At 51.7% G+C, this 15,171-nt stretch overlaps 6 protein-coding genes across 6 annotated transcripts; 4 read left to right on the forward strand and 2 right to left on the reverse strand.

Moving 5' to 3' along the window:
- Positions 1-475: 475 nt before the first annotated feature.
- ASPSYDRAFT_161851 (alpha/beta hydrolase) lies at positions 476-1,604 on the reverse strand (the record flags this gene model as incomplete). The annotated part of the gene is made up of 2 exons (XM_040843037.1): positions 476-1,139; positions 1,198-1,604. The coding sequence occupies 2 exons, from the start codon at positions 1,602-1,604 to the stop codon at positions 476-478; spliced, it is 1,071 nt and encodes a 356-aa protein (XP_040697754.1).
- A 513-nt stretch (positions 1,605-2,117) lies between these two features.
- Positions 2,118-2,651, forward strand: ASPSYDRAFT_161804 (putative L-PSP endoribonuclease family protein Brt1; the record flags this gene model as incomplete). Its single annotated transcript, XM_040843035.1, has 3 exons — positions 2,118-2,279; positions 2,360-2,517; positions 2,585-2,651. 3 exons carry the CDS (start codon positions 2,118-2,120, stop codon positions 2,649-2,651), a joined length of 387 nt encoding a protein of 128 aa, XP_040697755.1.
- Positions 2,652-3,937: 1,286 nt separating this feature from the next.
- On the forward strand, positions 3,938-5,717 carry ASPSYDRAFT_94439 (uncharacterized protein; the record flags this gene model as incomplete). Its single annotated transcript, XM_040852966.1, has 3 exons — positions 3,938-4,102; positions 4,148-4,425; positions 4,475-5,717. The coding sequence occupies 3 exons, from the start codon at positions 3,938-3,940 to the stop codon at positions 5,715-5,717; spliced, it is 1,686 nt and encodes a 561-aa protein (XP_040697756.1).
- A 3,413-nt stretch (positions 5,718-9,130) lies between these two features.
- ASPSYDRAFT_61893 (alkaline phosphatase family protein) lies at positions 9,131-12,057 on the forward strand (the record flags this gene model as incomplete). Its single annotated transcript, XM_040850047.1, has 2 exons — positions 9,131-10,003; positions 10,285-12,057. The coding sequence occupies 2 exons, from the start codon at positions 9,131-9,133 to the stop codon at positions 12,055-12,057; spliced, it is 2,646 nt and encodes an 881-aa protein (XP_040697757.1).
- Positions 12,058-12,181: 124 nt separating this feature from the next.
- On the reverse strand, positions 12,182-14,183 carry ASPSYDRAFT_512711 (RNA-binding signal recognition particle subunit SRP54). Its single transcript, XM_040848262.1, has 3 exons — positions 13,902-14,183; positions 12,450-13,845; positions 12,182-12,344 (listed from the first exon to the last, which is right to left on the reverse strand). The coding sequence occupies exons 1-3, from the start codon at positions 13,977-13,979 to the stop codon at positions 12,307-12,309; spliced, it is 1,512 nt and encodes a 503-aa protein (XP_040697758.1). The 5' UTR covers positions 13,980-14,183; the 3' UTR covers positions 12,182-12,306.
- A 49-nt stretch (positions 14,184-14,232) lies between these two features.
- Positions 14,233-15,096, forward strand: ASPSYDRAFT_61895 (rRNA-processing protein RRP15; the record flags this gene model as incomplete). The annotated part of the gene is made up of 1 exon (XM_040850048.1): positions 14,233-15,096. The coding sequence occupies one exon, from the start codon at positions 14,233-14,235 to the stop codon at positions 15,094-15,096; it is 864 nt and encodes a 287-aa protein (XP_040697759.1).
- Positions 15,097-15,171: the final 75 nt, after the last annotated feature.

Raw genomic sequence — 15,171 nt, forward strand, 5'->3', positions numbered from 1 at the left:
AGGTGCAAAATCCGGTTTATGACGAGGTAAAATTGTCACAATCTCGCAGGAGCACAATGCCCACGCGCTAGGAAAGATAATACTCATCCGGGCTCTCACTCGTGCTCAGGTCGATTCGTACAGGCAGGGGCTCAATACCTTGAACTGGATCGAACACATTCCATGTTAGGAGGGTAGTTGACATGCGCCATGCTAAGAATCCATGCTGCACATAGCGAAGTTATGGCAGCGCAGCCCTTTTTACTTGGTTGAATGTCCTGCACTAAAACTGGGATAAAGTTGCCCGGCTCGTGGTATAACCGCAGCCATGAACGTGCTTGCGCCGCTGGCCGTTGATGATACAGACTACATGACCCGATATTACCTATAAGCCCAAAGTGCCGTGAACAAAACATTCTCAAGCATCCGCTAACAGCCAGGTCTACTTTGTGGTTCCTGTCATCTTGTACTGCTGCTGCATGCATCTATCATATATCTATCGTTTATGTGCCTTTCCAGGATCTCCGACGTGCGAACAATTTCCATGATAAACACCCTTGGAAAAAACCTCCTTCAACAAATCACACATCAGTGTAATCGATCTCTTTCCCTCCTTCAGCACACCGTCCATTGCCAAAAACGGATGCGGCATTCCCTTCATCACCTGCAAATCGACCTCCACCCCAGCCTGCTTCAACTTCTCGGCATACTGCTCCCCCTCGCTCCGCAACACGTCCAGTTCACCGACCATGACCAGCGCCCGGGGTAACATGGACCAGTCTCCGGTATAAAATAAGGGACTCGCCTCGGGGTGAGACCAGTCCTCTTCCTTTGGCAGGTAATGATTGCGGTACCAGAGCATTTTCGCGGCGGGCAGGGCGGGAGTGAACTCATAGGCTTTGTATGAGTCGTTGTTCGATACCGTTGCCGTGTTATCCATCACTGGGACGGAGAGCAGCTGCGCGAGGAACTTGACGGGCGGTGATAACGTGAGCGATTTGTGCGTGATGATCGCAGCTAGATTCCCGCCTGCCGATGAACCACCTGTCGCCATCTTGCTGGTGTTAATGTTAAGAGTGGTCGGACCTTCCGATATTAACCACAAAAGTGCCTCCCAACAGTCATGGACGGCCGCTGGCCACGGGTTTTCCGGCGCAAGACTATACAGGTCAGCCCTCATGCGACGAACCCTATTAAACAGGAATGAGGAGGAAATACCGATAATCGACCGTAACAACTACACAGTCCCCTCTACTACATAAATTGGTGCACACCACATTCTCGGTGTTGATGTCTCCCAGCACCCAACCGCCTCCGTGGAAGTACAACATCACTGGCCATCCCTCAAGTGGCGCCTCCCCGCTAGGCGTAAACACACGAAGAGATACGTCTGGGCCTTCGGTTTCCCGCCGCGGGATGGTTATGTCGGTCGTCTTGCCGACGTCTATGAGAGGCCCACCGCCGGGTATCAGAATACCGCTTGTGCGTGAGTCCTCGACGGGCTGCAGATGAACCTGCTGCTTATCGGCCACATGTGCATTATAAAATGCGACGTATTCGGGGTCTAAAAGGTCTTGGACGGACGGATGAAGCGGGTATGGGGGAGAAATGTGAGAGACAGACATCGCTCTTGGTTGTACAGGGAATTGGCAGTTGGGATGGCTACTTCATGGAACCCGACAGTGCAAAAAAGAAGCATTGATTAAATAGTCACACGGTTTAACGGATGGTCTCTGAACTTTGTCGAAAGTCAGAATCTGGGTTCGGCCTCGTGTCTTATGCAAGGGGGAGTGGCCAATTCACCCCGCCTCTTTTACCGTTGGAGGTACTCCAAGTTGGTTGTAACCAGGGAACCGCAAGAGGGGCTCTATGTTCCTGTGCGTTGTAATTGGCTTATCACAGAAGCCTAAGATACGACTCTCTGCAGCGATCATCGCGAGTAGACGCGATAAGCCGGTCAGTCCAAACTGGTGAGGGGGGAAGTGAAGGAACCCAAATGAGGGGTTTCAGCTTTCCCAATGCAACGCCCTTGCATGACAACTCACCACAGCCATAAGAGCTATTACCGCCTCTCCCGCACCCTCCAGTCCCTCCAATATCGCTTTTGCACCTCTTCCCAAATATACGCCTCGTCAATAATGGCTTCCAAAACCCCCGTTCTCACGTCCAAAGCCCCTCCGCCCCTCCCCGGGATCTTGTCCCAGGCCATCGTCTGCAACGGCATGGTCTACTGCTCCGGTGCTGTCGCCGTGGACCCTGAAACCGGGACACTAGTCGATGGCGATGTCAAGGCCCACACGGTACTGAACCCGCCCACGCATTTTGAGTTTGCGATATGCATGAGGATGACGAGATTGGACTAACATTCCCCGTGATGTAGGCCCAGTGTATCAAGAACCTGACCGCGGTTCTCGAAGAAGCCGGAAGCGATATTACGAAGGTCGTCAAGGTGAATGTGTTTCTATCGAACATGGATGATTTTGCGGCCATGAACGAGGAATATATGAAGCATTGGGGGGAAGTTAAGCCCTGTCGGACGTGAGTCCCCTCTTCCTTCCTTCTCATCTAGAGATGGAACAATTGATACCGGGTATTCTGGTTGTAGGTGTGTCGCAGTTAAGACGCTGCCGCTGAATACAGATGTTGAGATTGAGTGCACAGCTCATCTGTGATGTCCTGCCTATTCCGACCTATGGTACACCCTCCAAATAGAGGCGACACCACATCTGAATTGAGGTTGAGCCGTAGGGAATGCCAAAAGTAATTCTGGGCTTCCATTCTATGAAATGGTGGATCAGTTAGACGTTAGTAACCGAGTAAACCCTCGAGCAGTTCCCAAAAAGAGCAAAATCCACCCACCAAATCACCAGACTTCGCCTCTGCGCGCTCCACATCCTATAGTATTTACCTTCGACAAAAAGTTTCATTCTCTGGTGGGAAATTATCGTGTTGGCAGACAAGCGCGATTCGCGAGTTGCTAGGAGGTGCCAACTGAGCTGGCTTTGGCCCTTCATACTCCCCTCTATACGTATCGGGCAGATTCCAATAGGAGCTTGTCCTTGCAGCAGCCCCTGGACACTCAAGGCTCAGACAGGAGGTAGAAACTCCTACATTGAAAAGTTGGTGAAAACTGAAAACCCCCTTGGAGCCTGCCATCACGTGTCCTCCCATTGTGGTCCCCCCTTCAGTCGGTCCTCAGTCTTCCATCTCCCACTCCCTTCTTTATCCCTCGACCTCCCATCATCCCGCCGACGCTCCTACATTCTACCACTTAATTGCTGTCTCGGTTCCTGCGTTGCATCAGAGCCCTAGGTTTGACATGGTACCTGCATTTGATGCAATAATGCCCGCGTGGTTGTCGCAATCAGACATCCTACAGGCTGAACTCCCTGTTGACCCTCCTTGAGGGTACCTCGCAGATCGGCTTAACAAAGGCCAAAGTAGGGTATACCGTAGACCCCGGTGTAGGGTGACGGGCTGACGGCACTGCTAAATCTTGGGACTCCTAGCACGTCTAGCTTTCATCAACGGCAGACGTTCGTGTCCCGCATTCCAGGGCAAACAGCCGTCGCGGATGTTGGACACTTCCCGCCTAGGGGAATATTTGCTGCTCCTCCATTCCGATCCTTCTCATTCTCGCGTTGACGCGCCTGGAGCTCTCAAGCATATAACCTTTTTAGTTGACTCTTGCTTTTGGTCTTCACAATGACAGACAGCCTCCATCTTTCATCGGTGTATCTGTTCGCCAAGGTTTGGCAACTACTCCTCAACATCTGCGTTCATTGACTCTGGATATATTCAATACTTGCTTCCCTTTTTTTTTTTTGCGTAACTATATCTTCTGCCACGCCAACAGTGGCCGTCGCTGCCCGGCACTTTGAAAAGGGCAATATCGTGACTCTTTTTTCTTCTTCATTCTACATTTTATACACAACTGCAAGCCATGTCTTATCGAACGATGTCGCCTAAGAGAGGAGGGGCGTGGACGAAAGTCACGATATTTGTCTCCTTATACGTCCTACTACTTGAATCCCTTATCGAATGGGCAGTTGTGCTCTATCTGTACAGCAACAAGTCAGTAGACTCGAAGATGACACCGAGTCTGATATTATCTCTTGTGGCGGTAAGGCTGTTCCAACCCTGATCGAACCCAATCTAATCCACATAGTCGTTCTTTACGGTACCTCTTGTAGTCCTACACAGTTTTCTCGCGTGGCAGTATAACAACGTTGCTGGATATATGAACCAGAAGGCGATGCTCCATACAGCGTGCACCTACGTCCTGCGCTTAACAACTCTCATCTGGCTTGGATCCAGCGTGGCGGGCTTGGTGGTGGTCTCGCAACAGGCATATTGTCTTCCTGATTCTGCTGGCGGCAGCTTTTGGAAGGTTGGCGTCAGTTGTGCTCTCCATCGAGCCGTGGTCATTGTTTCAGTCCTGTCATTGTAAGTTGGTAATGTTGATCATTACGTGTATCCACTGACCGTGAAACAGCATCACTGTTTGTCTCTACTTCTGCTCCAGAGAGCTCTGCCAGCGTCCTTATGACGTTTCGTTACTTGGTGTTTACCGTCACCAACCCGCAAGAAGCCGGGATGGCAGTATCCTTTCAGGCTCCACTCTACATAGCGAAAAGAGCTTAAAGCGTGACATTCTATGTGTCTGCCGCCATCCCGATATTACATACGGCCGGGCTCCATATATAACACCAAGTGATCACAGTGAAGAATCGGGAAGCATTCCCAGCATACAGCAACCTATGCCGATACGTCCAGCGTCTTTTCTATCTAGCTTCGGTCCAGACCCAGATGGCGAAGCGGGATACTTGACAGGAACAACAGCCACTCTCGGCACACTCTCTGACTCCTTCCAAAACAACGTCTCTCGTACGCCCTCTACTGCGACTGCGCAGACCAACCTTCAAGCTCACGATCAAATCCTCTCTGAGCTACCAGCTGCAATGGGGCAGCAACATTCAAGCCATACAAAAAATCAGTCTTCAATATCCTCTCTTCGCCGATTCCTGCCAAAATCACTCCCTATATCGGTGCCCTTGTCATCAGATCCTCAAATACGTGCACTCGCTGAGGCAAACGCCCAGGTGGACCTCGAGAAGCAGGAGCCCCAGAACAAAGAGCCTGCTGTGGAAAAGCCTGAGCTGTCAGCGTCTCCAGCAAAGTCACCGCCACAGCCCGACAAGGACGAGCAGCCGGCCTCCCAATCTTCCCAAAACACTGAACCCAGCACATCCACCACTTCCCTTCCAAGGTCAACAACAACGAATTCCGCAGACGCTCCCGAAGTCGTCACACCTGCACCCCTCAAAATCCGCAGATCGCACACCACCCAAACCGCTCCTCTCCCTCTCAATTCCCACCCCGTCCCCGGCGGCTGGGCCAATCTCCTTGACCACACCCAGCCAAAGCCACTGCGCATCAACACAATGCACAACCCGCGACGACAAGGCCAATTCGATCCTCATCACATGCCGCGCTACACGCAAAGCCAACGCTTCCCTCCAGGCCGGAATTTCTACAGCCGCCGGAACCAATCAAAGATTCCCGGTGTCGCATACCAACAGCCCGGTCCGCGGCGGCCTCGCAGTACCATTGGTAATGTGAGCATCGCCTCAGTATCAGGTCATCTTGACTGCATTCGAGAAACCGGTGCGTCAATTGATGAATTGCCGCCAGATAACATGAGAATACTACCCGGTGGTAGGGGACAGGGCTACTAGCTACTTGGCTACTTGGCTAGTTACTCTGCAGGGCAGATACTTGTGCGTATCCTAGCTGAACAAGTGCGATAGAACGTAGGATCGATGGTGTGGTACACAGTTCTTTCTCCTCTTTCCCTCTTTCCTTCTCTTCCTATTTTCTTCTTCTTCCTTTCCAGTCAAGTTTTATTATGGCACCGGTTTAATTGTTTGCTACACGACAGCGAGAAAATACCATCTTAGGGTTTAGAATTCGGCAGTTTTATAAATGTGCATATTTCAAGGACCTTTTACGTTAGTTTATATCATACAGCGAATTTGCGGTTAAATAAATCCCAAAAAACGTCTAATAATTCATCTAACGCCATAAGCCCAGCCATCCTAACCATGTCCCAGAACCCTAAGTAACTAATAAAAACCATCCTACAGCGCCGCACCCATGTCATCCCGAAAAGTAAATACAGTGATAAGAGCAGAAAGTAAAAGGATGAGTCGGACTTAGGAGGCTATACATTAGATCTGCCCAGTCAAGCCCTCTTCACGTATTTATACCGATACGGCTGTCTCCGTTTTCCGTCCTCGTCTACATTCTCTTTATCGTTCTCGTCCGCTGTAGGTTTGCTGCTACCCTTGCTCTTACTATCCTTCTCCCGAGGATGCTCTTTCTCTCCCCAAGTCCATAGCAAAGCCTTGCCCATCCTCTCGCGTTCCTTTAGAAGTAACTCAACCCGACGCTCCCACTCGCGCTCGCGCTTCTCGACAGATTTGGCAATGCGCAAGTCCATTGCGGCAGCGGTTTCGTCTTTGGATGCGATGATGCCACGGAGGCGTTTGACCTCGGTGCGAAGGGAGTCGATTTCATCCTTGTACGTATTCTCTTTATCCCCATTTTCGTTGCTATGCGAGCTTCGGGGCCTCGTTTGATCTTGAGCTAGTTCAGTGCGGAGGTCCGCTTCGCGCTTTTCAGAGGCAGCGAGAAGAGCGCGCAGTTTGCGGGTTGAGTCGGCGTGCGCGGAGCGGAGGGTGGAGATTGCTGTTGAGTGAGCGGTTTTGAGGTTGGCAATTTGGGCTTTATGAGTTGTCTCCAGGTTGGAGTTTGTATGAGGCGTTGCAGGAGGGCTAGGTTGCTGGGGATGAGTCTGGGGCCGAGCTTGGGTTTTCCGGGTTTCTTGGAGGCGTTCGATGGTCTCTACGGCTTCAGAGTATTGCGTACGGAGACGGTTGAGGTCATCATGGGTTTTGTCAAATTTAGATTTGAGTTCCTCTGTTTGTTTGGTGAGTCGCGTGTTCTCTACCTCGACGGATTGGATGAGGAGTTGAGATTCTGCGGTTTGATCGTGCGCACGCGATAGTTGCACCTCTAGTGTTTTGTTGGCTGTGGCTCGCTCACTTGATTCGGTGCGTAGTTTGGCTAGCTCTTCGTGGATCTGTTCCAGTTCCTGGTCGCCGTTGTCTCTGGGCTTTGCGGGACGGTTGGTGTTTGGCGGACCCAAATCTTTGATTAACTCGAGGATTTCACTGTATGTTCCTCCCGGTGTATCGTTTGGTAAGTCTGCTGCCATCGCCTTGAGCGCGTTCTCTTGTGCCGTTACCTGTGACTGAGCGCGGGTCAAATCGGCCTCAAGAGTGCTGTTTTTCTCCTCTAACGGACGGTTCTTGGTTTCGAGCAAGACCATTTGATCCTCAAGAACACGGTATTCCCGGTGAGTGCGCGAAACGTCCATCTCGAGCTTGTCCATTTCCACACGCTGGGAGTCGACTTGGCCACGGAGTCTGTCAATCTCTGTGTTCTTTTCGTGGAGCTGTAGCTCTTTAGCCGCAGTGACCTCTTTAAGTTTCGCAATAGTCTCGTCGAGTGTCACATCCCGCTTTCTTAATTGTTCCTGAGTCAGCGATAACTGTTGACGCAGCATCGCGATAGTCTCTAGTCGCTCGGCATCGATGCCCGCATTGGAGTTGTGTGTTTGCATGTCTCTTTGCATGTCAGCGATCTGTTTTTGAAGGATATTGAGCTCGGATATGTTGACAGAGGATCTTCGCGATCCGGTCCTATCTATGTGGCCTTCTTGAAGCTCTTCTAGGAGGGCATTCTTTCTCTGCAGCTCGGCCCGCAAGTGCTTGATCTCTTCCCCGGCGGTGGCTGCTTCAAGAACGCGCTTCTGATTTTTCTCTATTTGGTGATCACGGTCTTTAACGGCCTGCGTCAACTCGGAAATTTGCCGCCATAGGTCCTCATCCGTCCGTTCTGCATTTTTGTTGGTTGGTGACTTGGGCTTACGAGCAGTTGGCGTTGCTTCTAGACTCGGTTCATCGTTAGGATCTTCTTCGATATCCTCGAGGTGCGTCACTTCTCGGGTAGGGGCCGCATTGCGGCGCAGCAGATGCGACGGGGTAGACATGTCGACTGGAGGTCCAAATTCGCTGTACTCGCCAAGCTCTGCTTCATCTTCCACTGCCGGTTGTTGCGACTGGGTCGTACGTGATCGGACTGGTTGTTCATATTCATGGGATTGAGGCAGCTCTGGCTCGCCGTCCAACGCTTCCTGAGGATGTTCCTTGTCCTTGTCCTCGTCGTGAATGTCCTGATCCACTGAGTCCTCCTCCCCAAGTAGATAGCGTTCCAGATTGGCGGTAAAATCCTCGGGTCCACCGACAGCTGATAGCCGGTCTGCTTCCTCGATCTCTGGTTGTTCATCTATAGCGTCATCGGGTCCGTGTCCGCTAGGGAGCTGGCTGAAATCGACGGTGTATTGAGCGAGACGCGCATCAAGCTCCCGGGCCGCACGCTCGAGAGAAACTTCACGAGTAGAAGGGGGTGACCCAGACGGTGATCGCGCGCCCGGACTACTAACTGGGCTTGGAAGACGGTCGGGCGAGTCGATTGGAGGATGATCAGATGGTGACGGCGAGGAAGGGGAGAAATACGGAACGGCCATGGTCGATGCGCCGACGGTATCGTGGGTTGTTGTATCGGCCATTGCAAACAATCAACGCTTACATGGAGAGATTGAAAGGGAAGCAATATCGGCAGTTAAATTGATAATTGCGAAGAGTGAGATGTGAAATGTTGAAGTTGGCGGGAGAAAACGCGACGCGCGGAAATGCCTGAAAGCACAGGCAGCTGTTGTTGATGATATGCCATATCGGGCTAGTTTCATTGCCGCCTCAACGCCTCAGTTCTCTTCCCTGAGACGGAGATGCGATGAGAGGTGTCTGGGGATACTATTATTAGAGAACCTTCCAATTGACAAGACAATCATCCTTGCTATCTAGATTTTAGCAGTCTTACTATACTGCGTTTTGACATGTTGGGGATTTTAGGGCTTTAGGGTTACTGCAGGCTGATTACCCCTCTATGCTCCGCGTTGTCCTGCATAATCTCGACTTTTCACCACTTCGTACACTATCAAACAAACCTATCCAGAACTTGAAAGATGCCTCCAATTCCTCCCGCTTCGTACCCTCATCGCATCGTACTGTATCACCAGACATTATGTCCCAACGGAGGACCCTACGTTTCTCTGTTTCCCCTCTTGAACAATCACACGGGCATCACGCACGTCGTTCTCGCAGCGTTGCATCTCAACGCACCCAACCCCAACCATATCACTCTCAATGACGACCCTCCTAGTCACTCTATGTATGACACATTGTGGGCTGAGGTCCCTTTACTACAGCAAAGTGGGGTTAAAGTGATGGCCATGTTGGGCGGTGCTGCGAAGGGCACCTTTTCCTGCCTAGACGGTGACGACGCCCAATTCGAGGAATATTACGTGCCTCTTCTGGCTACGATTCGTCGGCATGGCTTAGATGGCATCGATCTGGATGTTGAGGAACCCATGTCACTGTCCGGCATTATACGCCTTATTGACCGGCTTAAGGCCGACCTTGGCCAGGAGTTTCTCATTTCCCTCGCACCAGTAGCGGCAGCCCTGTTAGGGATTGGAAACCTCTCCGGTTTTGATTATCGTGAGTTGGAGGCGCAGCGATCTGGTAGCATCGCGTGGTATAATGCCCAGTTCTACAACGGCTGGGGTCCGGCGGAAGATCCTCGCATGTACGCCGCCATAATAGCGCAGGGCTGGTCACCGCGGAGAGTCGTGTATGGCCTCTTGACAAACCCAGGAAATGGCTCTCAGGGATATGTTCCGCAAGAAGTGATAGGGCCTGTGCTAGCCCTGTTGGTGGAGCAGTTTCCGAATTTTGGTGGCGTAATGGGCTGGGAGTATTTCAATTCGATGCCCGGGCAGACAGCACGGCCTTGGGAATGGGCAGCGCAGATGTCGCTGAGCATGGGAATGAGGACAGTGCTACAAAAAGCGAGGGACTTGTTGATTTCCCGATTGGGGTAGTTTGAAGCTATCCCCGAATGACATCATATGATCGGAGCTGGAGCTTTCTCCAAACTCCGCCTCTTCTTCCGCCTCCTCCGTTTCTTCCCCGTCCACCTTCGCGCGTGCGATGTAGCATCATGTTAGCCACTACTAGCTCTGTCCTCCTCCGTCTCTCATCTATCCTCTTTCTTCGCTGGGTATTTTCCGCCTTGTATCCGTGCTACCCCGCAGACAATTGCTAATGGAACATTCAGATCCCAGGCCATGTTTTTGTTCCGGTAATCTTCACATCGCTCGCCGTTTATTCGACCTCAATCTACTTCTCGTCGGCTAAAAGTAATAACAATGGCATTGTCAAATCCCTACTTACTGGAGCTCCTTGTCGTCAGTCATGGGCGACACGCATCGCCGTCGTGATCAATCTTATTTGCGGCTTATTCACTGCGGACTTCCTCCTGCGCGGCTTCATTTTGTATCCGACCGCGGACCTCCGTTTCTCCCGAGTGGGGCACGTCACGCATGACATTGTCCATCTACTGCTCCGAGAGCCTGATACCACTCGGCTTCCTTTGACTGTCTCTTATACGGAAGCCCACGAGGATAGCGACCCTTCGTCATGGATTCAGGCAGCTACAATCGACTCACTGGGCGAGTCAACTGATTTCACAACGACAGTCACATTCACCAACTTGAGCCCAGCGTCGACATACCGTTATGTTCTGTCCAACAATCAGACTGGCTTCTTCTCCACCAGTCCGGCTCCTGAGTCTTCTGCTGCCAACAAGCTCAGCTTCCTAACCTCTAGCTGCATGAAGCCCAACTTCCCCTATGACCCCAGGCGCCACCCACTGCGTATTCCAGGGCTCGATAAGATGACCACGGCCATTTCTTCTCTCTCCCATATTCCGTCGTTTATGCTTTTCCTTGGCGATTTCATCTACATTGACGTCCCTCAACGTTTCGGGTCGTCCGTCGATCACTACCGTAGCGAATATCGTCGAGTCTACTCATCTCCCTCCTGGACATGGCCCGCAGCCAATCTCCCGTGGATTCACACTCTTGACGACCATGAAATTGCCAACGATTGGAGCCATGGAAACACTACACCCCCTTACCCAGCTGCTATCGACCCTTACCTCCACTATCACGCCTCGATTAACCCTCCAGCACCTGATACCATGACAGAAAACACTAAATCCTCATACACAATGTTTACCAACGGCCCCGCTGCCTTCTTTTTGCTCGACACCCGGTCCTACCGCTCCCCATCGGACGAGACTATCCTCGGCAAAGCCCAGCTCAACTCCCTCCTGGCTTTCCTCGCCCGCGCAGAACCTCCACACATCCGCTGGAAGATTATCACGTCCAGCGTCCCTTTCACTCGCAACTGGCACGCCGGGACCTCCGATACATGGGGTGGGTTCCTCACTGAGCGCCGTGTCGTCTTCGACGCAATGCGCGCCGCGCAACGAACACTCGGAATCAGAATCGTCCTTCTCTCAGGCGACAGACACGAATTCGCGGCAACCCGGTTTCCCCCGCTTCCTAGCCAGATACAGACCGCTGAAAGGCAAGAAAATATTGAGAATGGTGAAGAGCTAGTCGAATTTTGTACAGGCCCGCTAAACATGTTCTACCTTCCTGTCCGCACATACTACCAGTCTGGCCCGGACGACGTCCCTATCAAATACCTTCCAGATGGAAATACGAAGTACGGACTTGTCGATATAGAAGATGCCTCTGTGGATGGCGTGCCTAGTTCCGTTCTCACGTACTCCCTTTATATCGACGAGAGCGTGGTTTGGAAATATCGGTTAAGTGTGCCTTTGGGGGTGACTTCGGAGTCTAAGGCGCAGCCTGCTGCGTCGGCGTCGCAGGCAAAGGACACTTCTGCGGCAAGAGCTTTGCTGCCGCCTGGTGAGGTTCTGGTCGATGAGACCGTTGAGGGATGGGTAGATGTTATTTCCAAGGTGTTCGGGTGGAATGTTATGATGGTGGATCATCCGAGTAAGGATTGGGTTGTTTGATCAATTTAAGCGAAGATAGGCTCATTACTGTGGATAATACTATTAGAAGTCGTGTCATTTTGCTTTTTGGGTTGGGTAGATAAGATGGGCATATTAAAATGAAAAAAAGGTGTCGTTTCTGAGGAAGCATATAGACTAAATGAACTCCAAACTCCGTCAATGCGGACGACTACTCCCGTCATCGTATAATCAGTGTAAGAAACGGATAAAAAACATATCAGCAGAAGCGGAGGTAAAAAGAAAGCGGGCCTACCGGCCACGTCCCCTTCCACCAGCACCGCCGCCGCCTCCACCTCCCATGCCACCCATCAAGCCGCCCATTTGGCTCATCATCGACTGTAAATCCATCCCACCTAGACCTGGCAGTCCGCCGCCGCCGCCGCCGCCGCCGCCCTGGCCTTGCAACATCTGCATCATCTTTGCCATATCGCCCATCCCGGGCATGCCTCCCATACCACCGCCTCCACCCATCGACGCCATTCGTTTCTGCATAGCAGCCAGCTGCTGCTCCTTGTTGCCACCTTTGAGCATATTTTGTGCGCGCTGCATCTGCTTCTTCTGTCCACCAACACGCTTCGCCATCCCGGCCATCATGCGGTGTTGTGAAAGGAGATCTTCAACTTCGCGAACTGTTGTGCCACTGCCACAAGCGATACGAACCATGCGGCTAGGTTGTTCAACGAATATCTTGCCGTCACCATCAAGCTCAACAGCAGACATACTGTCGAAAATATAGATCATGCGGCGGAGCTTCATGGAGCCGTCCTCATCGTCAAGCCCTGCAGTCAGGTTTGAGAGGCCTGGAATCATGCCAGAAAGCTTGGAGAGTGGTCCCATTTTCATAATTGAGGTGATGTTCTCACGGAAATCGCGAAGCGTGTAGATCCCCTCAGCGATATGCTTGTAGGTCTCCTTGGCTGCAGCAGAGTCTTTTGTTACAGCTTGAACGTGCTCAACTAGTCCCGCCATATCACCCATTCCAAGAAGTTTCTGGATAAAGGCCTTTGGTTCGAACCGCTCCAAATCCATCATGTGTTCTCCGGTACCGAGGAAGATGATAGGGGTGTGGGTGGCTGCGACAGCAGAGATAGCACCTCCACCTGCAGCATGACCATCTGTTTTGGTGATAATGATTGCACCGAAGTCTGCGGTGGCTTTAAAGGCTGATGATTGTACCTCCGCAGCCTGTCCAATAGTACCGTCCAAAACAAGAATCGTCTGATCGGGTGTTACCGCAGTCTGAATTTGAGTCATTTCTGTGAATAGCTGTTCCTCTTGCTTGTGACGACCACTAGTATCGACAATAATGATCTCGAACCGCTCCTTCTTGAACTTGGCCACACCCTCTGCTGCTACGAGAGCGGGGTCGGTCTGCGTTAAGCTTCCATAGTATGGGATTTTGGCCTTCGTTGCATTCTGCTTCAGCTGATCAAAGGCACCGGCACGAAAAGTATCCGCACAAACGAGGGCCGTTTTGAATCCGCGCATCTGATAGTGTCGGGCGAGCTTAGTACAGGTCGTCGTCTTACCCGCACCTTGAAGACCAACGAACATGATAATATTCGACCGGCCCTTCTTAGGTCGGAACGGCTCAGCGTGGGGGTTAACGAGAGCGACGAGCTCATCAAAGACGGCCTTCTGAATCACTCGCTTCTTATTTACGGCTGCGGGGAGGGAGGCGAAGTTGACGTTTGCTTTAATAGACTTGCGGAGTGACTGGACAAGACGGACGTTGACGTCGGCGGAGAGCAGGGCAGCGCATATCTCTTTTACCATCTCCTCGAATGCCTTTATTGGTGTATTAGCATCGCTCCGGCGTCATGAAGTGTAGGCGGGGTGCGCACCTTTTCGTCCAAATTAGGAGACCGTGTCAAGTCATTGACGGCGGCGTTAATACGCCGCCCCAGATCCTGGAGGACCATTGTGCTAGATTCTGATGATGATGATAGGTTTCAGTTAACAAAACGGAATTCCCTCACAGCGAGTTCCTTGCGAAGATAATAAGGTGGTTGCACTGGAAGAGGCGAAGGCGAAACCGAAGAGGCCAACGTTAACTCCGCAGCCAATCAGAGCCCGCGGCCGTTTTCCGCCCGCAAAGCAGAAAAAAAGTGAAAGCTTCATCCATTCTACAATTCACAAAGTACATCGACGAATTCGAAACGGCAGAGCTTCATCATGCCGCTTACGACTAGTCAGAAGAAGAGGAAGGTTCTTGAGGGCTTTCAGGGTAAAACAAACCGCCCAAACAAGAAGTTCAGAAAGCAACGTGATTACCACAGCAGCTCCGATGAGGCCGACGATGAGCCCGCCGACTTTAAAGCAGTCGATCTTGCAGATTCCGACGAGGAAGTAGAGGAAAAACCCTCGAAGCAAGTTAAGACAAAAAAGTCACGAAAATCAGAACCTGAGCAAAAACCTCAAAGCGACGACGACGGAGAAGAAGAAGAAGAAGAAGATTCCGCAACCAATGCTTCCTCCGATGCGGACGACGATGAAGACGATGGTTTAGAGTCTGACGATTCTATGCATGCCGACGCAACAGGGAAAAGAAGTGTCCCCAAACGCCACGATCCATCCGCCTTTTCTACCTCCATCTCTAAAATTCTTGCCACGAAACTACCAACATCCGCTCGCGCAGATCCCGTGCTATCGCGCAGTAAAGCCGTCACACAGACTACCAGTCAAGTAGCGGAGGAGAAGCTAGACCACCAGGCGCGCGCGAAGCTGCGAGCTGAGAAGAAAGAAGAGCTCGACCGGGGCCGTGTTCGTGATGTTCGGGGTATTTCGAGTGGCCAAGCCGGTGCTGTGGCCGAGGAGGAGAAGCGGCTGCGCAAGATCGCTCAGCGCGGTGTTGTGAAGCTTTTCAATGCCGTCCGAGCGGCACAAGTCCGCGGAGAGGAGGCCGCGAAGGAAGAGCGAAAGAAGGGTACGGTTGGAATGGGCGAGCGAGAGAAGGCTGTCAACCAGGTTAGCAAGCAAGGGTTCCTGGAATTGATCAATGGAAAGAAAGGCACGCCGCTTAACATTGAAGAAGCGTGACAGATTTGTTTCGTTTTTTGTTCTAATGGAATCGGTCATATTTACGGCGTTATATGATATCATTGGGAGAAAAGT

Source organism: Aspergillus sydowii (assembly GCF_001890705.1).
Source record: "Aspergillus sydowii CBS 593.65 unplaced genomic scaffold ASPSYscaffold_15, whole genome shotgun sequence".
NCBI classification, from domain to species: domain Eukaryota; kingdom Fungi; phylum Ascomycota; class Eurotiomycetes; order Eurotiales; family Aspergillaceae; genus Aspergillus; species Aspergillus sydowii.

Bases quoted from the DNA above. Each gene is read 5' to 3' on its own strand.
- ASPSYDRAFT_512711 (XM_040848262.1), bottom strand. From the start codon at position 13,979: ATGGTCCTCCAGGATCTGGGGCGGCGTATTAACGCCGCCGTCAATGAC. The intron at 13,846-13,901 runs GTGCGCACCCCG...ACACCAATAAAG, and splicing joins CTCCTAATTTGGACGAAAAG to GCATTCGAGGAGATGGTAAA. The intron at 12,345-12,449 runs GCGGCGGCGGCG...TGGGAGGTGGAG, and splicing joins GCAGATGTTGCAAGGCCAGG to GCGGCGGCGGTGCTGGTGGA.